Source organism: Pogona vitticeps, chromosome 4, assembly GCF_051106095.1.
Source record: "Pogona vitticeps strain Pit_001003342236 chromosome 4, PviZW2.1, whole genome shotgun sequence".
NCBI lineage: Eukaryota > Metazoa > Chordata > Lepidosauria > Squamata > Agamidae > Pogona > Pogona vitticeps.
The window spans coordinates 24,690,959-24,714,421 of NC_135786.1; the positions used below are offsets into that span (position 1 = coordinate 24,690,959).

General features: G+C 42.8%; 3 protein-coding genes across 5 annotated transcripts in view; 1 reads left to right on the forward strand and 2 right to left on the reverse strand.

The window, feature by feature from the left end:
* JPH2 (junctophilin 2) overlaps positions 1 to 5,295 on the reverse strand; it is an 82,620-nt gene extending 77,325 nt beyond the window's left edge. For both annotated transcript variants that reach the window (XR_013544746.1, XM_020779427.3), the window contains exon 1: positions 2,083 to 5,295. Coding sequence is in view for 1 of the 2 variants with exons in the window: in XM_020779427.3 (XP_020635086.3) it covers positions 2,083 to 2,461 (379 nt within the window). In the remaining variant the exon portion in view is untranslated. The remainder of the gene's footprint in view (positions 1 to 2,082) is intronic.
* Positions 1 to 23,463, forward strand: part of LOC110071776 (oxidative stress-responsive serine-rich protein 1) — a 113,513-nt gene that overhangs the window by 79,827 nt on the left and 10,223 nt on the right. The window lies entirely within an intron of this gene.
* On the reverse strand, positions 10,259 to 23,440 carry LOC110071775 (oxidative stress-responsive serine-rich protein 1). Of its 2 annotated transcripts, XM_020779419.3 has the most exons (5): positions 23,301 to 23,427; positions 18,958 to 19,109; positions 16,296 to 16,397; positions 12,940 to 13,047; positions 10,259 to 12,261 (listed from the first exon to the last, which is right to left on the reverse strand). In XM_020779419.3, the coding sequence occupies exons 2-5, from the start codon at positions 19,053 to 19,055 to the stop codon at positions 11,598 to 11,600; spliced, it is 972 nt and encodes a 323-aa protein (XP_020635078.3). In that variant the 5' UTR covers positions 19,056 to 19,109; positions 23,301 to 23,427; the 3' UTR covers positions 10,259 to 11,597. The 2 variants fall into 2 exon arrangements, with proteins under 2 accessions (XP_020635078.3, XP_020635079.3); XM_020779420.3 differs by lacking the exon at positions 18,958 to 19,109 and having other exon boundaries at positions 23,301 to 23,440.

Genomic DNA, 23,463 nt, shown 5'->3' on the forward strand with positions numbered 1-23,463 from the left:
CCCCAGTACTTTGGCCATCTCTTGAGAAGAGAAGACTCCCTGGAAAAGACCCTGATGTTGGGAAGACAAGAGGAGAAGGGGACGACACAGGACGAGATGGTCGGACAGTGTCATCGAAGCTACAAACATGAATTTGACCCAACTCCGGGAGGAAGTGGAAGACAGGAGGGCCTGGCATGTTCTGGTCCATGGGGTCACGAAGAGTCGGACATGACTTAACGACTAAACAACAAGGTTATTTATTTATTTAAAATAGTTTTACCCCTTCTTTCTCCTTGAAAAAGACTCAAGGCAGCCATTTGGCATTTCACCTTATCAGGTGATGGCTGCAGCCAGCGAATCTTATGCCAAATGCTCATCTTTACAGTGCTACAAGGTTCTTTGATTATACATAAGCAGCTCATTAGCTCTGGTACACTTCTCTGCTCTGAGGAGATATAGCATCTGTTCTTTTATCCACTTTGGAGACCAGACGCCTATACCAAGACTTGGAAAAGTTACTTTATGACTTCCACCCCCAAAATCCCACAGCCATGCTGATTAGAGGATTCTGGGGGCTCTGTTCCATAAAAGTAACATTTCCTCATTTATTCAGATATGTTCTGGTTTCAAGCCTGGGGGTCCAGATAATATTTTTCCTGTGTTTTCCCCATGCTTCTTCCATTTTTCCCCTCAAAATAAAAAAGGCAAAACAAAACATCTGCAGAACATGGCATGACTGGTAGCACCTTCTGTGCAGCATTTTAGCTACTGTCACTCTCCTTACAATCTCAGAGTATCCAGTCACTGCTGTAGTGCTTATCTCTCCCTCTTACTACAGCAAAGCACACAGCTAGCTGGGTCAGCCCTTCTTGCTTATGTGTGGAACATGCTTCTTGGGAGATCAGAGTCTAGCACTCTTTGTGTCTCAAGCTGCAAGTTCTAACAAGTTCTAACATGTGAAAATGTGTGTATAATCTCTCTCTTACTGAAACACACACTCAGTCTGTCTTTCTTTTCATGAGAAGACTGTACTAGCACCTCACTGTTCTGAAAGTTACTTGATCTGTTGGGAATTAGTTCTGATCAGCTCCAGCTAAATTCATAAATTTCAGATCTGCAGCACAGATGCAAAGAAATAATACTAAATAAACATTCTCAAGTAGGATCTGGAGTTGGACCTCACTTTTCTCCTTTCAGCTGAGATATAGCCATCTTACATGAGATGCAATATTCCTCTAGGAGGCATGGTCCACAGGGGCCCAAAGGTAACTTATCCAAGACCCATGAACCCTGGCCCAGTTTTTAATCTGGTGCAAGTCGCACAACGTATCTAACAAACATCTGACAGGACTCATCCTGCACTACAGAAAAATCATTAGGGCTATTACAATGTCAACATCAGAACATTACTAGGAGCAGAAGTGATGTTGAGTTATCTGAATTCACATCTTTTTAAAACAGTATATATATTTTTAGAATGAGTAATTCGGCAACCAGTGTCAGCACAACACTAAGAATGCAGGAACAATAAGCATTGCTGTGTGGTAAATTCTGAAGCAGAGGTCCTCATGACAGTCTTTTGTAGAGCAAATGGGTCTTAATGTTCCATTGAAGACCAAACCCCTTTAAAGTTACTTTAAAGTTTTTTGTACTCCAACAGGAAAAACACAAAATATACTAATGCTAGCAAAGATCCACTTATCTGCTAGTGTGAAGACTGTGGCTAAATTCAGAGCTAGGAAGTTTGAGGTAAATGACCAATAATGTCCTTGTCTTTACTAAGAAGTCCCTGGATTTTCTACCCAGGATGTCCTGACCCAAATATACCTATGTGCATCCATATGCACAAACAAAACACATAAAGAATTATGTGCTGAGCTGATTTTTTTTTTAAAAAAAGAAACATAAAATGTACATGTTTGGAGAGACTAGAACATTCCAGTCCAGGGGCCTTAATTTCACCTGTCTAGCATTTAGGGATCAGAACAGAATCTTTCCCTCAGATGATCTGCAGCCTTCAGAACTCTAGCTTATGTATCACGTTCCCACCCACCCAGAGCGAAAAGTGACAGCTAGCTATGTCTCCATGCCCAGCCTTACCTCCATCCGCATAAGTCTCGGTACCATAACCATCTTGCAATCCGTTATTCCAGGTGCCTTCGTATTTGGCTCCGCTGCTGACGTTCTGTCTTACTCCATACCTGCCCTTAAAGCCATGAGTCCACTCGCCTTTATAAAGCCACCGTCCTTTGGTCTCAATCCCTAAGCCATGCCGCTTGCCTTGAGACCAGTAGCCTTCATATGTGTTGCCACTGGGCCAGGTATAGACGCCCACCACCTCAAAACCATAGTTCCAGGACCCGGAGTATTCACCCTGCCCCTTGGGACCGGTGCAGATGCCATGCCCGTGGGCTTTGCCTCCTTCCCAACCTCCACAGTAGGCGCCGCCATCATCAAAATCAAACCTCCCACCACTCATGGTACCGCCAGCAAAGGGCCTCTCCTTCCCTCTCTCTCTCCCTTTCTCTCCCACACACCCTTTCTCTCTCTCCTCTTTTTTCTTCCTCCTCTCTTCCTATTTTAACCAGACTGTTTCTGCTTTGGTAGAAATAAGGGGAAGTGGAATATACTGCTGCATAGCTAAACCTACACTCAAGATACCTGCCTCAGGTGCAGCTTCCTCATAAATAAGAAAGCAGAGCCAAGAGCTCAAGGTCTGCTGCGGGGAGCAGAGGTCCCTCTTTAAAGTTCTTTGGGCACCCAGAGAAATCTGTGACCAACTCCCCAGGGATCCTAACCAGTTAGGCAGTCCATGGGGGCGCGCGGGGGGGGGAACCTCTCTAGAAGATGGCTTTAGGGGAGGACAAGCAATGGGAATGCAACGCCTTCTCTCAGCTCCGAGGCACTAGCCTCCACATCCCTTGGGCTTCCTGGACAAGCGGTCTTTGGCAAAACTTCTGTCTGAAGCCCAAGGCACCGGGTTCAACCTACGCAGTCCTCGTAGCCTCCGCTCAATGCCTTCATTATCCGACCCCCTGAAGAGCTAATACAGAAGGGAAACAGAAGCAGCGATCTACCAGATTCCCCCTCTCCCTTCGCTACTCCCCCCCGCCTGCCTAGCCCACGCTTTGTTCTGCCCCCAACCGCCTCCGCCTCCTCTTTTTTTCTTCTTCTTCCCCCCCCGACCAACTGCGCCCCCCCTGCAGCTACAAAATGCCCCCCCCCTTCGGAGCTACTTGCGGGGCCGGTGCTGGCCTTTCTAGGGTCCCATAGAGACTATGCGCGCCTCCGGCTCTTTCCCCGGCAGCTTCCCGGTTTCCCACCCCCCTTCCTGCGGTAAGAAAAAGGTCAAAGCTGCCCTAACAAGGCCATCGGATCTCAAGAGCCTGGGCTCCTAAAATAAACCTCCATAGCCCGGCCCCCTTTCCAGAACCCTTTTATGGGAGGACAGAGACACCCACCCATCCTTTCGGCCTGGGACGGTTAAAGGGGAAAAAAAAAAGAAGGAAGGAAGGAAGAAGTCGAAGAGAGGATGAAAGCGAATGTCCGATTTTTAAAAAATAGCACCTTGAGTAAATCGGGGAAGGGAGGGATGAGGGGAAATCTCTTGTCAGGTCGTTTGCACCGAAGTTTGTGGCTGGAAAGAGAAGTGGAGCTGGAAACTGGGGGGGGTGCGGGGGGAGGAGAGAGACTTTTGTTGTCCTCGGAAAAGTTGGGAAGAGGGAAGAGAACAGGCGCGCTGAGTGAGTGAGTGAATGAATGGATGGATGGATGCGTTAAGAGACAGAGCAAGCGCCAGGGAGGGCACTAGAATGGAAACCTCAATGTGGAGTCTGCCTTTAAGTGCATGCCAACGCTTTTTTCTCTTTTTGCCAAGCGTATGTATGTTCATGCAGGACTCTGAAAAGTTGCCTTTCGTGAACTATATCCCCCAGAAACCCCAGATAGCCTGGGAGTTGTAGTTCCATAAACGAAAAGTTTCCCCACCTCTGGCCAGCTACCTTAGTGGCAAATCAGTTTATGATGGCTGTGGAATTCCGGATGGTGTTATCTAAAACATAAACATAAACGTTTCCACTGTTTTCAGTGTGTGGAGGAGTGGCATCTTTGATTCAGAAAAATATGTCATTTGTGGAACAGCTGAACCCTTTAGAACACACCACTTGGTGTAGCTTTTTGTTTTGTTTTGTTTTGTTTTTGCCAGCAGGAAAACACTACAATGAGATAATGGCACTCTGGCCAATTTTTGCACAGTACTTTTGTAGCTTGAGGAAGTTTTCCTCCTTGGAGATTTTTTGAGGTTGTGAGCACTGGCTTCCTCCTTGCTGACCTTCTTTGTACTAGGCTGAGCAGGTTATGATGTAATCATTGTTTGAAAACCCATATGTCTTAGGCCTATTTCTGATCCAGAGGACAGCACACCCAATATTTTGCTGTTGCAAAAAAGAGTGCAGAAGTTAAATTCCCCACTGTGCCTCTTAGGAGAACAGCCAGCTTATGAAGCCTTGGGGAAACTGCACAATCCCAGCAAAAATGATGGTAAACCACTTCTGAGTACTCCATGCCTAGAAAACCCAGAAAGAAATGTTACCATAAGTCAGAACTGATTGCCAGTATGGTGTTGTTGAGACATGTTTACAAGTGGTACAGGAGCTGTGCTTCACCACCCAGTAGAAATCAAAGAGCTGGTACTGTGTATTTCATGATGCTACCCCGCTTCCTTAAGAGGGAACTGGAAAGCTAAAAGTTCTTTCATGGGAAGGAGGTCAAACATCTGAACCACTTCATTTTGCAATTGAACCCTTGAAACAGCATGTCAATCAATTACGTAGTTCAACTTTTACCAGCAACTCAGCAAATACAAGGTCTGTTTCACAGATTAACAGGAAACATGATTACTTCTCTCATACATATCCTATTAAAAAGTAAAATGTTGGTAATACTGTATAGTTATATGACCACCACATCAATGTCAATACTCACAATATCATCTGTTCTGGATGTGGGGGAAGGAGATCAGGCTTAGTTAGTACTTTCATGGGTGACTAGCAAGGAATACCAGTAATAAAGAATCCTGGCACCTTGACCTAGATGGATTGACTTGATTTCATGCAGCTTCCTATGACATTATGGAAGTATTTACCAGGTGATCATAAGAGATCTTCAGATAGCTCTAGGGAAAAAATCTCACCTGAACTCCTGGAAAGTCAGGACCATTCACAGCCTATACTAGGCTAAATGGAGAAAGGTTACAACTTGATATAGACCAGCTTCCTATGTCACTAATACAGACACCTGCTTTGTACCAAGTCACAACCTCTGATCCATGTAGCACAGTAGAGTTGACATCAAGAGTGAGCTTAGAGCTCAGAGACTGGATAATGATAGTGGATATAAGAAAGGTATAGGAAGGATAGAGGAAGGTCCACCTACTCCAAACAATGGTATTCAAATGGACTATGTCATCTAGACCACTGGTTCTTAACCTTGGGTTACTCAGGAGTTTTGGACTGCAACTCCCAGAAGCCTTCACCACCAACCGTGCTGGCTGGGGTTTCTGGAAGTTGCAGTTCAAAAACATCCGAGTAACAAAGGTTAAGAACCACTTATCTAGACTCCCTCCATTATGTGTCTGAGGCAAGGCAATTACACTATAAAAGCCTTTGCTCAGTAGCAGCCTTTGTCATTCTTTACATTAGCAGACCCAATATCCAATACAGTATATATAATGACAACTGGAGTGCACAGCAACATGTTAATAATTAGAGATGGGCACGAACCTGGAAAATGGTGATTCCTGAAGGCTTGGAACTAGTTTGGTTTTTGGTTTGTGCCCAGTGGGGGAGGGAAGAGAGGCCAGACTTGCAGTCTCTGAAGAGGCAGTGGGAAGAGGCAGTGGCAGTAGAGCAGATAGGGAGACAATGGGGCAGTAGGAAGAGTGTAGGTGGACATCCATTTTGCCTAAGCAAACTGAACTGCTGCGTGGCAAAAAGCTCAACACTTCATTTCAGCAGAATTGGTTGCATGAACCAAACCATGAGCCAGCTCGGTTTATGGGTTTTTCTAGTTCGTAGTTCGGTTCGTGCCCATCATTATTCATGATTTAATGTCATCATAAGTCAATTACCTCAAGCCAGGTTCTGCAGTCTCCAAACCTATTGGGGAGACATTTGAATTGCAATGGAGCCAAAGCAAACCAATGCAAATCTGCTACCTATGCAAAGTGTTAAGAGTCAGAGAACATTAGTGTGCCTCAGTGTGCCTGCAGAAACTGATACATTTCTCCTCAAGTTCTCCATGTAAGGAAACTGCAGGGGAGGAAGGGTGCTAGTGGAATGGACTGACATGCAGCTCTGTTATTTAAATATAGTAGTAGATGGGTTTTATCAGCGATCTAAGTCCATGTATTTCTGGGCAAGAATGTTCTTTGCTTATTCTCTGGAAGGAGCAGAAATTTTAAAGTTTTTGTTGAGTCTGTGGGTGCAGAGAGGTTCTACATGCATGGGGCTTTCTTTAAAGATGTGAATTTTCAGTGACTGCCAGTATATGCCCTACAACTGTCCACCCCCCCCCCCCACGCCTTACTTTGGCTCCAGTTAACAGAAAATAACTGTGAATAGTTTTTCATTCATTCTAATTCCCTAGCCCCTCAACCCACAGAAAAAGATACAGGGAAGACTTGTGACATTAACAGGTCTTATGACACCAGGGAGGGAAAACGGCTTTGCTCTTGTTTAGTTAAGCCTTAAGTCGTTTCCAGCTCTTTGTGACCCCATGGACCAGAGGACGCCAGGCCCTCCTGTCTTCCACTGCCTCCCGGAGTTCGGTCAAAAGGAAAATGGCTACTTGGGCCCAATTTGGACATTGTCACTTAGGGGTGTACTCACTTTTGTTGCCAGAGGTTTAGACATTGATGGCTGTGTGTTTCCTTATTTTGAAGGGACAGCACATTTACACTGTTATACAAGCGGTATACTTACTGTTTTACATTGTAGACAAGTGTCATTTCTTCAGTGTTGTCAAATGAAAATATATACTAAAATATTTATGATATATGAGGGGGTGTACTCACTTCTGTGATATACTATACATTTAAAGCTTGCCAGGCCAGCCATGGTCCCATCAGAACAGATACATTCTCTTGGAAATTTCATCCAGTTCTGCCATGAATTTTTGCCTTATCATCATTTCCCTATTTTTCTGAAAGTGGCAGGCCACCTCCCCTCATTGTTCCTCAAAAATTGAGTTCTGACAAACATTTTTTTGAAATGCAACCATGCATGGACCTCTTATTGTAAGGTAGGTAGGAAATTTTGGATTTCACATCAAGCTTGGGATTCATACCCGAGCCAAAATTGTTCTGAAATGACTTGCCAAACCAAGATCTGAATCATTATTGTAATCAATGCACACATCTATTTTAAAGCTTTTGTACAAAACCCTGAGATTTCATTATTTAGAAATAAACATTGTACAGTATTTTCAAATTATCTATACTTTTAAATAACAATAGCTTTTAAAATAGGAGTGCTTATATAGGATAAATAAAAATAAAGCTACACAAAAGAGATACCACCTTCCTATAGAGAGAGCAGGTCAGTGGCTTTTTCTTTGCCATACATGTGACCCCTAGATTGAAAAGTGCAAAACTGCTTAAAATTATAAACACCTGAAGAGCCATTTTAACCTTGCCTACATGCATGTATGTTGATAATGAATGCTTGCTACATGTCAATGCACAATCTAAATACACTGCACTCTATCATTTGTTAGTTCCCATGGATATAAATGTCCCCATGTTCTTTTCCCTGCTGTTGAAGAGGGAAAGAAATTTCCTGGTGCTTTTGATCGTTTTCAAACTGAGAAAGATTATGTTTTGCATAAAATTGCTTGGTCAGCATGCATGAAATGGCACAGATCATGAGAATTGCCTAAAATGAAGATTGCTGCTTTATTGAAGAATTTTAAGCACTAAATGGGTTGTTGGGATCTTTCCTTACCATCACCCAGTCCTTCTGTACTTGTGTGTGTGCTTTGCCTCTCAAAAAGGGCACTGAAGACACAGAGATCTGGGGCAGAGGAACTGTGCATTGTCTTTTGCTCTTGGCTAGAGGCAAGCAAGCAATATCCTAGGAGTTCAAAGGACAACCTAAACCAATTTCCATCCATACTAGTTGCATTATTCGTTTCAGTTCTGTTAAATATCAGTAGGCAAATGACACCATTCAATAGACTCCTGTCCTTGTGAGTGAAATGCCAATAGGAAGCACTGCTCTTATAGTCATGGCCAAAAATATTGGCACCCTTGCAATTCTGTCAGAAAAGGCAACCATTCTCTCAGAAAATTGTTGCAGTTGCAAATGTTTTGGTACTCACATGTTCATTTCTTTGATTTGTGTTGGAACAACACAAAAAACAGAGAAGAAAAGTCAAATCTGATACAATTCCACACAGAACCCCAAAAATGCACTGGCCAAGAATTGCAAGGGTGCCAATATTTTTGGCCATGACTGTAGAACTAAAACAGTTAGAAAACTTACTGAACCATTTGCCACAGGAAACAAACAAGTAACCCCCATTGCTTTTGGATGCATTCCAACATCTGAAGGATTACTTCACTAAAGCCATCAGAGTCCTCCTCCCTGGTTCCAGCAGATACAGCTGCATGTGGACAGGAAAGGAAAAGACATTTTAAGAGGTTGCAACCAGTGGCTGTAGCTGAGCTCTGGCTTCCAGGCTTTTGTTGTTGTTGTTTAGTCGTGTCCGCCTCTTCGTGACCCCATGGACCAGAGCACGCCAGGAATTGGGTTAAATTCATGTTGGTCGCTTCGATGACACTGTCCAGCCATCTCATCCTCTGTCGTCCCCTTCTCCTCCTGCCTTCACACTTTCCCAACATCAGCATCTTTTCCAGGGAGTCTTCAGGCTTTTAGCTTTCTCTAAATGGCTTTTAACAGTGCAGAGGACACTGACCTTTTTATGAAGACTTCAGAGTCTTAGAGTGCAACTACACAGTGAGAAAATGTGAACTGAACAGTGGTGCCTCCCTTGACATTAATTTGTTCCAGCGAAATCGCTGTAGAACAAAAACGTTGTAAAGTGAAATAAAAAAGCCCACCGAAAACCATTCAAATGCATTCCAATGGGCTGAAAACTCACCATCCAGTGAAGATCCTCCATAGGGGCAGCCATTTTTGGTGCCTGTGCAGTGAGGAATCCATCCCTAAGCCATTTTGTACACTTGGAGGCCATTTTGAAACCCGACGATCAGCTGTTTTTTATCGTCATAAAGCAAAAATCGGTTCCCGAAGCAGGGAACCGATCATCATGCAGCTTAAAAACCCCATTCAAAACATCGTTTTGCGATCACAAAAACCTCACCGTCAAGCAGATGTCATTAAACGAGGTAATCGTAAAGCGGGGCACGACTGTATGCACCTGAAGAGTCAGGGCCCTAAGTAAATTCTCAGAGGATGAAATTGACAGTGTTGTTTGCCCATAGCTCTCCTGTAGGCCTGCTGATTTGCAAGAGGCTCAGATACAGGACAATTTCCTTCATAAGCTGTAAATAAGGGCTGACGGACAATTTCCACCCCATATTCTTTCTCTCTCTTCGATGTCTGTGCCATAGTGCAAAAGCACTGGGCCCAAGCCTTTAAAAAAATAGAAATGTCATTATTTGCAGAACTCCAGCTCTCTTGATGTTTTAAGACACAAATGTCTCCACACCATCATGCCAACCACCAGCACACACTTTTCTGCATCAGTTTGAGCAATCACATACCTGAACCAATGCAAATTTATCTGCTGTCAAAAAGTAGAATCCTTAGCAGCAGATGAAAAAACTATCGAGCAGGGTAGCCGGGTGGATTAACATTGGCTTTTTCATCATGTGGTCAACAGACGAAAATGTAAACCAGACTGTCCCAATCCTGTTGTGCATCTCACATTATGTCAAAGTAGCCACACCCTTAAGTTATTTTGGCTGTGCTTAGAGATGGGCATGAACCACCGCTTTCTAGACTTACTAATTATGTGGAAAAGGAGAACCCAGAAGGTGTTGACTTGTTAGGAAAGCAAACATAGGCAAGCAAGTTCTGAAATTTGCTCTTCTATAGAACTGAAGTTTCAAAATCCTCACCTCCTTTTGCATTTGGTCACTGTAGTTTATGCACTCACCCAACCATGAACTGAATTCCACTGTTCATTTAGCAAAGAACAGCACATACCTAAATACTCTGACAATTTTTAAAAAGTCCTCAAGAGTATTTACTACTGCTTTGAAGTAGCACAGTTTATTAGGCCAAATCTCCCAGCACAACAGTTGCCTTTACAGAAGAGCTTATAACATTTGATTTAAACTTTACACCACGTATCTTGTAGAAAATGTAAACATTTTCAATATATACAGTATTGCTCTTTTGGCTGTACACACAAAGGAGCTTTCTCGCCAACACTTGAAAAATTTGAGATAAGGTGCAAACAGTTTGAACACTGCACAAAAACTGACCAAGGTTAAGAAAGTGCACATCTGTCAAGTCCTCCTCTCCCCACTTCCTGGTCTAGTCTACTCTGTGTGTGGTTTTTTTTAAACAAAACCTCATTTTCGTTTAGTATTCTTTAAAATGCACATATTTCTTTCAAATTGTACCTAATGTTTCCATGCATCCACATTTTCTAATGCTGTTTGTATACTTTGATGTTTTTTAAATACGTGCATTTTATTGGATGCATTTTTCAGAGTTCTGGATGCTAAAGACTGGAAAAATCCCCAGACCATATGCAACAGGTGAAAATTCCTCACACATCTCTACTTGAGATTATATTCATCACAGGATGTGGCGCAATACTGACATCTAGCGGCCACATAAAATGACTAAACTTCATTATCTCCTAGAAATCCAAATTTAGATTACATTATTATAAAGGATTCATTCTCCTGTATATTTCTATAATTCCCTTCATGATGTACTCAATGCATTGCATAGAAGGAATAAATACAGATTTTCTTCCATTATTAGACTGATGATTAATGCTGTTTCCTAACAATTAGACTGCCTCAGAAACCCAATACTGGGGGTGGGGGGAGTAAAACAAAAGAAAAAGACATTAGACTTTTCAGCCAATATTCAATTCCACAGCAAGGATGAGAAACATACAGCTCTATAGTTATTGCTGGACTGCAGCTATCATTATTTTTCAACACTAACCACACTGACTATAACTAATGGGAGCAGCAGTCATTCAACATTTGAAGGGTCCTGGTTCTCCAGGCCTGGCTGACAGGATCTATGGGACCTGAGTATTTTAAACTATCATCGTAAAACACTGCAAGATGATCTGTCTGGCCCACAACACAGAGCACTTCTCATTTCTCTTACAGACTAACTGCAATTCTGCAACCTACCAGTCTCAACATTTTTTCCAAACTATATTCTATACAAGACCGTATCTTTCCTCAGTTTGTGTTTTGAATTTCAGTTTTCTGAATTGATGGAGCAGGAAAAATAAAAGGACATTGTGTGATGCGAAGTGCTTTTATTACAAGCACAGAGAGCAACTGCTTCCAAGACAGAGTGTGACCAAGGGTGTTTGTTCACCAGAGCCTACTGCTGTCAGGTGTACATCATTTCAGCCATGTGGGACATTTTCTTGGGGATGTATAGGAAATTTTCCATATACCCTGAAAGGTCTTCAATAGTCACATCATCAACATGAGCTCTCGCTTGCTCAGAGCAAGACCTGAGAGAGCTGGAGGGAGCTCTTGATGGTAAAGTTTGGGAACTGTTTTGCACATGTACTATTCTTTCTGGCGTCGACTGAGGAGTGTTTTGCAGGCCAGAAAACATGTACACTTTCATATCCTGCCACTGCTTACACTGGCAGGCTTCATCTACACACGCACACAGACCCCTTTTGTTCTGCTCAGACACTGTTTGGAAATCAGAAAGATTTTTGGCCTTTAGAATGCTAGTACGAAGAATATTGGCAGGGCCATTTTCAGGTGCATTTTTCATCACTCCAACCATGGATGTCCCAGAAGGCATGACACTAGTTTGCTTCACTCCAGTATCATTGAAGGAATGACTAGCCTGTTCATTCTTAGAGAATTCCTTTGTAGATGACACACCCAAGACACCACTGCTGTCAGAAATATCCACTGGGTTCTTCTGCATTTTGGTAGTACAGTGGATGAACTTTGGAGGATGGAGAACTGGAGACTTTGACCGCCGGCGACGCTGCAGTCTCATTGTCCCTCTCAATGTTTTTTTCAAACACCTAGGTGAAAATGCAAAAATGTAGTAATTCAACTGCACAAAACCAGAGATATTTTTTTTATCAACCTATCTTGTGATCCACAGAGAAGAGCTGGTATTTAAGTAACAGCTTTGATTTTTTTCGAAGGATCACTTGTTATACTCACCTATCTAGGGTGCAAAGAACTTGAATCTCAGCATTCCCAAATGTAAGCAATTCCCATGAGTGTAACAAAATATCTGAACACACCCTCACACTTCTGTTAGGATCAGAACACAACACATCAGAATCCTACAACACTTTAAATCCCCGAAGCACTGATTTGTGCCTTTTTTTTTTTGGCAGAAAGACAGACTATAAATAATGATTAGCACTCTATTTGGACAGAAATTCCCAGTACCTTTTCTGCCTTTTTACCAAAAAAAAAAAAAAAAAAAAAAAAAAAAAAAAAAAAAAGGAAAGTTCAGCAATTTCTTCAGGCACAGAAATATGTCTTAGTAACAACGGTCAAATGTGTTCCTACTTAAGAATGTAAGAGTTTGCAGGATCAAACCACCACCCTATGTTCCCCAGTACCCACTTATTGCTGTTTACATTCCAGTCTCTTCATCACTGTTAACCAGTTCCAGGAAAACTGTGGCAGAACATTTCAGCATCTCCTAATTTCAGTAGCTTCTCATTAGAACCCATTCATCTTACCAATGCCAGCTATCTTTGGACGCAAAGACAGACTTCCCTTTGGTTTCATCTGAAGTTTTTGCCAATGTTCTTGTAGGTGCCCCCTCATTCACGGGAGAACCACTAGACCTAAAACATAAAAATATTGCAATTATCATTTTGAATGATGTAAAAAGTAATGGTCAGACAAATAGGGAGGGGGAATATAAACTCCTCTTAGCATGGCTCAAAATAAACTGTAGATTTATTACACTGATTTTTTAAAAGGCCAAAATGAACAAGGTAAGACTGATTCAGGTCAGCCAGCTTTTTTAGTTTTACACTACAGCTAATCCAAATCATGAATAATGAAGTGGAAGGGGTTTACAAGGCCATCGAGTCTAACCCCCTACTCAATGCAGGAAACCAAATCAAAGTAGATCTGACAGATGGCTGTCTAATTTTTTCCTGTATGCCTCCAGCATTGCAACACTCACTGCCTCCCGAAGTAACTGGTTCTATTATCTCTTGTACTGCTCTAACAGCTAAAAGGTTTTTCCTGATATTCAATCAAAATCTGTCTTCTTATAACTTGAGCCCATTATTATGTGTCCTGAACTCTGGGATGACAGAGAACAGATCCTGCCCCTTCTGTGTATGACAATCTTTTAAGTGTTTCAGAAGTGCTATCAAATCTTCCCTCTGTCTTCTTTTCTCAAGGCGAAACATACCCAGTTCTTTCTTGTTGTTTAGTCGTGTCCGACTCTTCATGAACCCATGGGCCAGAGCACGCAGGCCTTCCTGTCTTCCACTGCCTCCCGAAGTTGGGTCAAATTCATGTTGGTAGCTTCAATGACACTGTACAACCATCTCATCTTCTGTCGTCCCCTTGCCTTCACACTTTCCTAACATCAGGTTCTTTTCCAGGGAGTCTTCTCATGAGATGGCCAAAGTATTGGAGTCTCAGCTTCAGGATCTGTCCTTCCAGTGAGCACTCAGAATAAAGTTCTTTCTACCTTTCCTCAAAGCACTAGGTTTATAGTCTCCTGATGATTACTGTTGCCCTATTTCCAGTTTATCGGCATCTTTCTTAAACTGTGGTGTCCAGAACCAGACACGGTACTCAACGAATGCCGAATAGAGGGAAACTAGTACTTCGCAGGATTTAAAGACTATACTTACGTTAATGCAGTCTAAAATATCATTTGCCCTTTTTATAACCACATCACACTGTTCGTTCATATTCTGCTTGTGATATACAACTTCAAGATCCTTCTCATTCACAGTATTATTGAGCCAACTATCTGCCATCTTGTAACTGTTTTTGGTTTATCTGGTGTAGAACTTTGCACTTGTCCCTGTTAAATTTCATTCTGTTGTTTTTCAGCCCAGTGATTAATTTTGTTTCTGTCTTCCAGGATATTAGCTATTCCACCCAATGTTCTGTCATCTGCAAATTTGATAAGTATTCCCTGCACCCTCTCATGCAATGTTGAAGAGCACTGGGCCTACGACTGAGCCTTATGGTACCGCCCCACCCTCACTACCTCTCCCTAGTTTGAAAAGGAGCCATTGATAAGGAGTCTGAGTATGACTCTGTAACCAACAGTGTATCTACTGATAGTTGTTCTATCCAGCCTACACGTGGTTAGCTTGTTAATCAGAATATAATGGGGCACCTTGTCAAGAGATTCACTGAAGTCAAGATATATTATGTCTACAACATTCCTACTGTCTGCCAAGGATGTTACTGACTAAAACAGTGAGAATGGAGGCAAACAAGCCTTACCTCCTATCTTCCCCATGCCACCTCTCTGATCACAACCCCTCCTCCCAAGGTAGCTTGACAGAACAGTATAAAAACAAAATTATGCTGCCTGAATCCAGGACTTAGGTTTTTCCCAAATAGACTAGATATACTAAATCAATAAGATTTACCTAAGTATTGACTGACCATTCAGAAATTGATTCAGTGGGTCTGCTTGAACTGGAATTAGCACCTGGCCTTAAGCCCTAGATTTTACTAATGTAATTTAATCAGCTCTGAAAATATCATGCCACATCCCGGCTCTTGAACACTGTGTTCTAAGGAACCTTTTCCAAAGAGTGTAATCTATCAAGGAACAATGTATACTGCAGAGGATTCTGAGAAATGTTCCGCTTGAAAGACTGTAGATTCACCCTGTTGCCTTTTCATGAACAGAACATGTGCTTGAAAAGACATTCAAAACCTCCTTGCTGCTACAGTTAGAATGGACAACTGGTGGCCTTGCTGAGAAAACCAGTCTATGCTTAACAGTGGCTTTACTAGAATAATTTCTAAATCATTGCACTACAGGAACCAACCAAGCAAATAAATAAATAACAGAGCCAAGAAGCAAGTATACAGCAACACCCAGAGGTTTCAGGTAGCTTACAGATTTCTCATCACTGCCTCATCAGTTCCTTCAGGATGAATACATAATGCCTCAGCCTTCCAACTTCAACATACTCTGTCATGCTTCCTTTGTAGATTCCATTATTTATTACTACATTTCCATGAGTCAGCCAAACACTATGTATAACTGGGGGTGGTAAGGAGAAAAGTTCAGGAGCTGGAAAAACTTAACCCAGAGCAATCACAACAGATCTGAACTTTAATTTTCTATATAAGTTTGGAGTGTTTTTGAAAACAACCAAATTACAATCAAAGTAACTTGTGTGTGTGAACTCTAAAAATGTGTCGCCTGTGAGCAGAGTCAGCCTGTGTTGGCCTTGGGCAAGCTGCACAGTCCAAGGGTGCCTCCAGAAGAAGGGAATGGCAAAATACTTCTGAATATTCTCTACCTGAAATAGGTCATCGTAAGTCAGAATTGACATGATGGCAGATGGTTATTAAAAGAGCCATTGTCTTTTGTTTAAAACTAAAAGACTGGTACATGAAAAATATAAACATAAAAGGAGCATCCTCCCACAAAATGAACCTAAAACAAAAGAAATACAGTAATTTTCACTGTGTCCATCCCTACTACTGTCAGCTCATTAGATGACTTTAGGTAAGCCATTATTTCAGTGCCAGCTTGATATCTGCACTGTATGGATAACAGTACAACTCATTCTGTTAAACAAACTGATGTAAGAAGCACTGAATTTATTGCATGTAAGATGTCTTACACAAAATGCCTCTCTCTTTATTTCATAAAAAGTCTCAGTGGCCAGAAGATACAGCAGAGAGAAACTATGGCGGAGTGAGACAGTGCTTCCCAGCCATTAGACTGGTTGCATAAATTCAAACCTCTGCTCAAAACAATGACAGGAAGAAGGTTCGGTTCAGTTATATAATTAATTTCATGTCCCCACACTGTGTAGCGCAAAGATCTATGATTCTATTCTCAATATCTAACTACATGGTCACTTACCCTTCTGAATCAACTCTTAGCTTTTTAAAAGCTGCTTGGAGATTCTCCTCAATCTCCACCATTGTCAGAGAACATCCACTGCACTCTCTCTCTCCCTGCAGGCTGAAAAACACAACACCGAGAATAAAACGAAGGAAATTAAATACAGAAAATCACAGTATACAATGGTGCCCCACATAGCGAGGTTAATCCGTTCCGGATTAACCATCGCTATGGGGAAACATCGCTATACGGAAGAGAAAACGCCATAGAAATGCATTAAACTTAGTTTAATGCATCCCTATGGCTCTAAAACTCACCGTTGTGTGTAGTTTCCCCATAGCGTCGCCATTGTCGCGCCCTCGGTAAGCGTGGGCAGGGCGCGAAAACAATGCGGGCGGCCATTTTGGGTGTTCCGGCGGCCATTTTGGAACCGCCGAACAACTGATTCCCTGACATCGCAATGCGAAGATCGGTAAGCGAAACACTTACCGATCGTCGCAATGCGAGTTTTGCCCATTGGAACCATCGGTATGTGATCACATTAGCGATCCCAAAAAAGGGATCGCTATGCGAATTCGTCGTTAAACGGTGCACTCATTATGCGAGGCACCACTGTATTTGACTAATGAAAAGGGTCTAGACATCAAGTTTAGCCATACTGTATAGCAATTATACATCACAGTTTATTAACTTAGGTACAGCAGTGGTGGGATCAACATTCTCAATTTCCAACTTCACTTCTGTCTCCAATGGCATAAGTAAAGGGTTTCCTGGACTTCTCCCAACAGTTCTTTCCCAAAACAGTTCTTTTGCCCGTCAGGGTCTGTATGAATTCTGGCATGGCCCCCAATGGCAACAGAACGAAGAGCACTGGCAGTGGTTCTCTCTCCAAGCACTCCACTTCTTTCTCTGTCCTTCCATCAGCTCACCAACCTGAGATTTCAAAGAGGAGTTCTGCTTGCTTCGAGATAGAGCCATTTTACACTTCTCCACCGCCTGTCTCTTCCATCTTGGCAGCTAGCTCTCTCTTCTTCATTTTTCCATCTCTCCCTCTACCTCCCCCCCCCACATTAGAGGGCTTCTTCAGAGGACAAGAATAATGTCTCCTTTCAGCTTCCTTCACAGGCACCATTAGCCTTTTGTATTCCCCAGTCCAAGGATTCTCCAAAGTTATCCATTCCTTCCCTTCAGACAATACCTTTTCTTGGTGTGTTTTTTTAAACTTTCCATCCATCCTGCCTCCTCTGGTTCCTTTCCTATTGTCCTTTCTTTATACAGTGGTGCCTCGCTTAACAAGCCTTAAGAGCCTCGTGGCGCAGTGGTTAAAACGCTGTACTGCAGCTAAAACTGTGCTCACGACCTGGGGTTCAAATCCCAGGTAGCCGGCTCAAGGTTGACTCAGCCTTCCATCCTTCCGAGGTCGGTAAAATGAGTACCCAGCTTGCTGGGGGGGCAATGTGTAGCCTTTATAATTAAAATTGTAAACCGCCCGGAGAGTGCTTGTAGCGCTATGGGGCGGTATATAAATCCAATAAATAAATAAATAAAATAAATAAACAAGGATAATCTGTTCCAGCGAAATCGCTGTAGAGCGAAATCCTCATTAAGCGAAATAAAAAATCCCATTGAAACGCATTGAAAACCCATTCAATGCGTTCCAATGGGCTGAAAAACTCACCGTCCAGCGAAGATCCTCCATAGTGGCGGCCATTTTCGGTGCCTGTAAAGCGAGGAATCCATCCAAAAACACAGCAGGCGGCCATTTTGAAGCCGCCGATCAGCTGTTTTAAAAACGTTGTGATGCAAAGAATCGGTTCCCGAAGCAGGGAACCAATCGTCGCAAAGCGGATTTTGCCTATTAAACATCGTTTTGCGATCGCAAAACAGCCATCGTATAGTGGTTTTGTTGTTTAATGAGGCAATCGTTAAGCGAGGCACCACTGTATATCATTTCCCTCTGTTTATCATTTCCCTCTCTCCTTTGCCACCTTCCCTTTCTATTTCTTGCCTTTTCATCCAAAATGGGACTTTTTTCCAGCTCCTTCTCCCCACCTCCTCGGAATAGGTGAAAATTGGCATCTCCCTTTTCCAGGGAAGTGGGGACAGTGTGGGGATGGAAGGGTCTTCTCCTCCCACTCCCATTCTCACATTGGCCAGTCCCCAACCTGAACCAGACCACAGAAAAAAGGCCCATCTGATCAAACTTTCGATGATAGCTCAACAAGCCCACAACTATCTTGGCTTGTTAAGACTGTGTCCTAGTATACATAGATACAAGGGACATGCTCCAGTGGAGCTCAGTCTTGTGTAATGAGTTCCTATGTATGGTTATTTTTACACAGGAAAATGCAATTATTTGTAGAAGACAATCTAAGTACAAATGAAATGTCCCAAAAATCATTTTGTGTACAGTTAAAGTTATTATAAACACCAGTAATTGTTCTATGTAAAATATAGGCAAAAGCTATTTAAAACAATATTAAGTATCCAGTAAGCCTGAGTAAACCAGAGCAAACACAGAGCACTCCAAGCACAGAACTGTTATGCTCCACATTTGTGAACAGGATTCTGTGCAACTATTAGATTGAGATTGATAAATTGCATATGTTCGCTCCAAACTAATGGTTGAATAGTCTGTGCCCTTCACACTGGTAAAAAAAACCCAGGAAAAATGGCTTACTTGGACACAGCTCCCTTCTCTGCTGAACTTCGCTGATGTTTGCTTGCTCTGGAAGGATTTAATTCGGACATGTTTCTTAGCTGCCTACTGGATATCATTATGACACATCTAGAAGGATGGCTGTGTCATAATGTGTTTGATGTACATGTTAACTGTTGAATCAGGGAACAAGGAAGGTAGAAAAGGAAGCAATTATTACAAGACTACTTCTAGCAATGTCCACCTGCCAAACAGATGAACAGAAGGAAAAGAAAGCAACATAGAAAGATTAAACTGAATCTGCCATTTAAACACAAGAGGCAAACTCTCGTTTTCTGTTTTGTTTTAAATCAGTGGTCAGGGAACAGGGGTAAGTTACCCCAAATGGGGTAAAAAGGAAAATCCTGGGGGTAATGAGGTTGAGACCCTAACCCCCTTCCCTCCTCCTCCTCTGCCCAGAGGGGGGGTCCCCGGCTGCCCATCACCCTTTCCTGCACCCTTGTCCGACCTGACTGCAACCGAGCCATGGTGGATGGTGGCCGGCGACAGTCTCCTGCTGGTGGCGTACAGCAGCCGAGGTGGCAGCGGTGGGGCTGGCCATGGTGGAGGGTGAGGCGCCTCTCCTTCCAGTGCCTGGAGAGGTGGGTCACAGCAGAGGGGGGCGGGCACAGCCACGACAGCAGCCTAGGCCAGGCTCAGCCTGCTGGCACTGGGACGCCGCCCCACGCCCCATCCCTGTTCCTGGAGAAGCCTGTCAGGCAACAGCACGGATTCCTTCAGCAGCACCTCCACATCAACCAGCCGAGCCTGGCGGAGCTTCTTGCCCTCCATGCAGCAGCTGTCATGGCACTTCGACGACGAGGCTTGCAGGAGCCCTCCAGATGTTCTTGGACTTCAGCTCCCAGAAATCCTGGCCAGCAGAGGTGGTGGTGAAGGCTTCTGGGGGTTGTAGTCCAAGAACATCTGGAGGCCCAAGGCTGGGGACCACTGCTCTAGAGGGTCCAAAAATACAGCAGCCAGATTACAGAGATCATGTGACCCCACCCCACCCCCGGTTACAGCAGCTTCACTGGCTGTGAATCTGTTTCCGGGCTGGTTTTAATCTATAAAGCCTTAAATGGATTGGGTCCAAGCTATCTAAAAGACTGTATCTCTCTCTATGAGCCTGCCTGGTCTTTAAGATAATCAGTCCTACCATCCTCACCGGTGTGCTTGGTGGGGACACACAAGAGGGCCTTCTCTGTTGCTGCTCCCAGACTCTGGAATCTCTCCCATGGGAAGCTAGGCTGGCCCCATCATTGCTATCCTTCTGGAAGCAGGCAAAAAACTTTATCTTAAATTCACCATCCTGGATTAATTGCATGTTTATTGCGTTTACTGTTTTTAAATTTGTAATGCCACCCAGAGTATTAATCTAATCTAATCTAATAAAATAAATGTTTAGGCAAGCTTTTCCTTAGTAATTGGTGAACTGAGAGGGGTTTTTAAATGAGTGATTGTGCTCTGTTGTTTTAAATGTGTTTTATTACTGCTTTTAATGTAATACGTGTTTAATTATTTTTTAGTATTTGTACACCTACTGTTTTTAGCTTCTACATATTGTCTTTTTAATGATGTAATCTGCCTTGGATTCTTTTTAAGAAGAAAGGTGGGATAAAGATATTGTAAATATAATGCTACTTTATGAAACAGCTCAATATTAGATAAAGTACAGTTGTGTTAAAGAGAACAAACCCAAACCACAAGTTAATTTTTTAGCAAGGACAAGACAATTGATAGCATGAAGGAGGGGGAATGTAAGGCAGAAATTAGAGGGCAAGAGCTGAAGAGAATCAATTTATACAGCACTGATGTGAACAAGCTTAGAGTCTTGCCCTTTCTGTTATTTCACAAGACCTATATGATTGCAAACTACTTTGTTAAGAAATATTGTTATTATTTCCAAGAATTATAGCTGTTTTTTTTTTTAAATTAATGGCAAGCCATTAATGACTGCTGAAAAAATGCAATCACACAAAGTGAGGAGGGAGTATGCAAGCTCACACTTTCTTCATTCTGCATCAACTATGGTTTGCCATTACAGTACTGTATATTTGAACCAAGGCTGCATTCAGACAATTATATTACAACTTTATATAACAAGATATAAACAAGAATCATTACGCTTGCTTACATGAAAGGAACATCAAGCTACCAAGTCTAACTAATTTAAACAAAACCAGAAACTATGTTTAGATGGGTTATGTAAAAGATAAAGGTTTTCCTTGACAATTTTTGTCCAGTCGTGTTTGACCCTAGGGGGCGGTGCTCATCCCCATTTCCAAGCCATAGAGCCAGCATTTGTCCAAAGACAATCTTCCGTGGTCACATGGCCAGTGTGACTTAGACACGGAACACTGTTACCTTCCCACAGAGGTGGTCCCTATTTATCTACTTGCATTTGCATGCTTTCAAACTGCTAGGTTGGCAGGAGCTGGGACAAGCAACGGGCATTCACTCCGCCATGTGGATTCGATCTTACGACTGCTGGTCTTCTGACCCTGCAGCACAGGCTTCTGCAGTTTAGCCCGCAGCGCCACCACGTCCCTATGTACCAACAGCTAATTCAGAGATGTTTGACTGCTTTCATTTCCCACTTACTCATTTTTTATAATATAGAAATAAAAATGTAAAGGATACAGGCAGTAATCCATTGGGCAACTGTTTAAGGAAAACCACATAAATCTTGGTAGTAAATTGTTCCTCATTAACAAGATGGATGCACATCTGATTGCATGATCAGGTGTGTACCCAGGAATGCAACTACAGTAGTTGTTCATTAATAAGCAGCAATTTGCTGCCAGGGCTTATGTGCCTTACTTTACACAAGAATAATCACCAATGGGATTCTTGCCATTATTTTTCAATTTAGACATCAACCCAAGCCACAGTTATGCTTACTTAACCACTATCTGGTGTGATAGCTGAACTAAATCCAATGACCAGTTCAGTTTTTAAACATGTAGTAATGGTCTTTTTTGATAAATCCCATCATGGGTTTAACTACCTACTTACTGTAATATATTTCCTCTATCATACCACTAACAATACCCTCAACCTGGCTTTGAAAATCCTTTCAAAATCGGATGGCTAAGCACAAATGCCCTGGCTTCACCCTACCCTCACAGATCCCCAAATGGAGTTCATGTGTCTCAGCAAATAATCAAAGCCAAAATAAAAGAAAACAAAAAACCCTTTCATTAAGGTAACAAACTAATTCTCAAGTTCAGCAAGTTAACAACAACAACATGCCATCAAAAATTCATAGCAACCCTTCTCAGGGTTTTCTAGATAGAGGGTACTCAAAAGCGGTTTATCATGCCCTATTCTACGTCCATCCAGGGGATGTGCAGCACATCCATCGTCACACAAGTCTACCAAACCGTTAGGGTGCCACAAGACTCATAATTTTTAACAGGCAATTCAGACCTATTTACATCCTCAATTCACCTGTACTGTATAGGTCTCATCCTATGTGGACCAAAATAGCTGGGCAAAGAACCCATGAGAATTGCACATTATCATTAACCACTGTATGTAAGTCTTTTATTGTATTTTAATTGAATTTTAATTGTTGTAAGGCGCCCAGAGATCTTTGGGTACAGTAGGCGGCATATAAGTTAAATAAATAAATAAATGCATAAATAAATAAGGCAGGGATCCCTGCCATCTTTTATTGTATTTTAATTGAATTTTAATTGCTGTAAGCCACCCAGAGACCTTTGGGTAGAGTGGGCAGCATATAAGTTAAATAAATAAATAAATATTTCTAGAACAATGCAGTGCTATTATGATAGTTGTCAAATAAAATTAAAAATTTAATTATTTAAAAAAAAAAAAGAACAACGTACTGAGTGTCAGAACTCAGAAAGGGCATTTTATGGACTACAACTTCCAGTATATGACTGGGGGACTCTTGGAACTCCAGTCCAAAAAGCAACTTTGCCAGAAACGTGACGGGGGGGGGGAGAGAGAAATGGCACCTTCTCTTGCCACGGAAATGCAGTGACAAAATATATTTCACCTGTGAAGTTTCTACCGGACCTACAGAGTTCGCCAGAACGGCGTAGAGATGGAGCTACCCAGTGGCTAGAAGATGGCGGGAGGGAGAAACCGCGAAAAGAACCGGGCTGGCCAAAGAGGAACGGAGCCGAACCGGGACCGGGCGCTCCAAGAAGACGCCGCGAAGCCTCGGGGGGTGACTCAGCAGAAGCCAGCCAGCCAGCCTCCCTCGACGGGAAAAGCCAGGCGTTCCTAAGCGGATCCTTCCCTGAGGAGAGGCGGGGAGGAGCTCCCAAGGGAGACGAGCGCCCGCCCGTACTTACGCAGCTGCTCAGCGCAGGCAGGAATCAAGGCAAAGCCCCGCGCCGGGAAGCGTGAAGCGAGGATTCGTTTTCCCCGCGGCGAGCGTCGCTCCCTCCTCACAAGTCTTACGCGCGGCGATGAGTCGAGAGGCCCGGATGCAAAAACCGCGTTACAGGCATCCAG

Bases quoted from the DNA above. Each gene is read 5' to 3' on its own strand.
- LOC110071775 (XM_020779419.3), bottom strand. From the start codon at position 19,055: ATGATATCCAGTAGGCAGCTAAGAAACATGTCCGAATTAAATCCTTCC. The intron at 13,048-16,295 runs GTAAGTGACCAT...TTTATGTTTTAG, and splicing joins CTAAGAGTTGATTCAGAAGG to GTCTAGTGGTTCTCCCGTGA. The intron at 12,262-12,939 runs GTAAGATGAATG...ATTTTCACCTAG, and splicing joins TCCAAAGATAGCTGGCATTG to GTGTTTGAAAAAAACATTGA.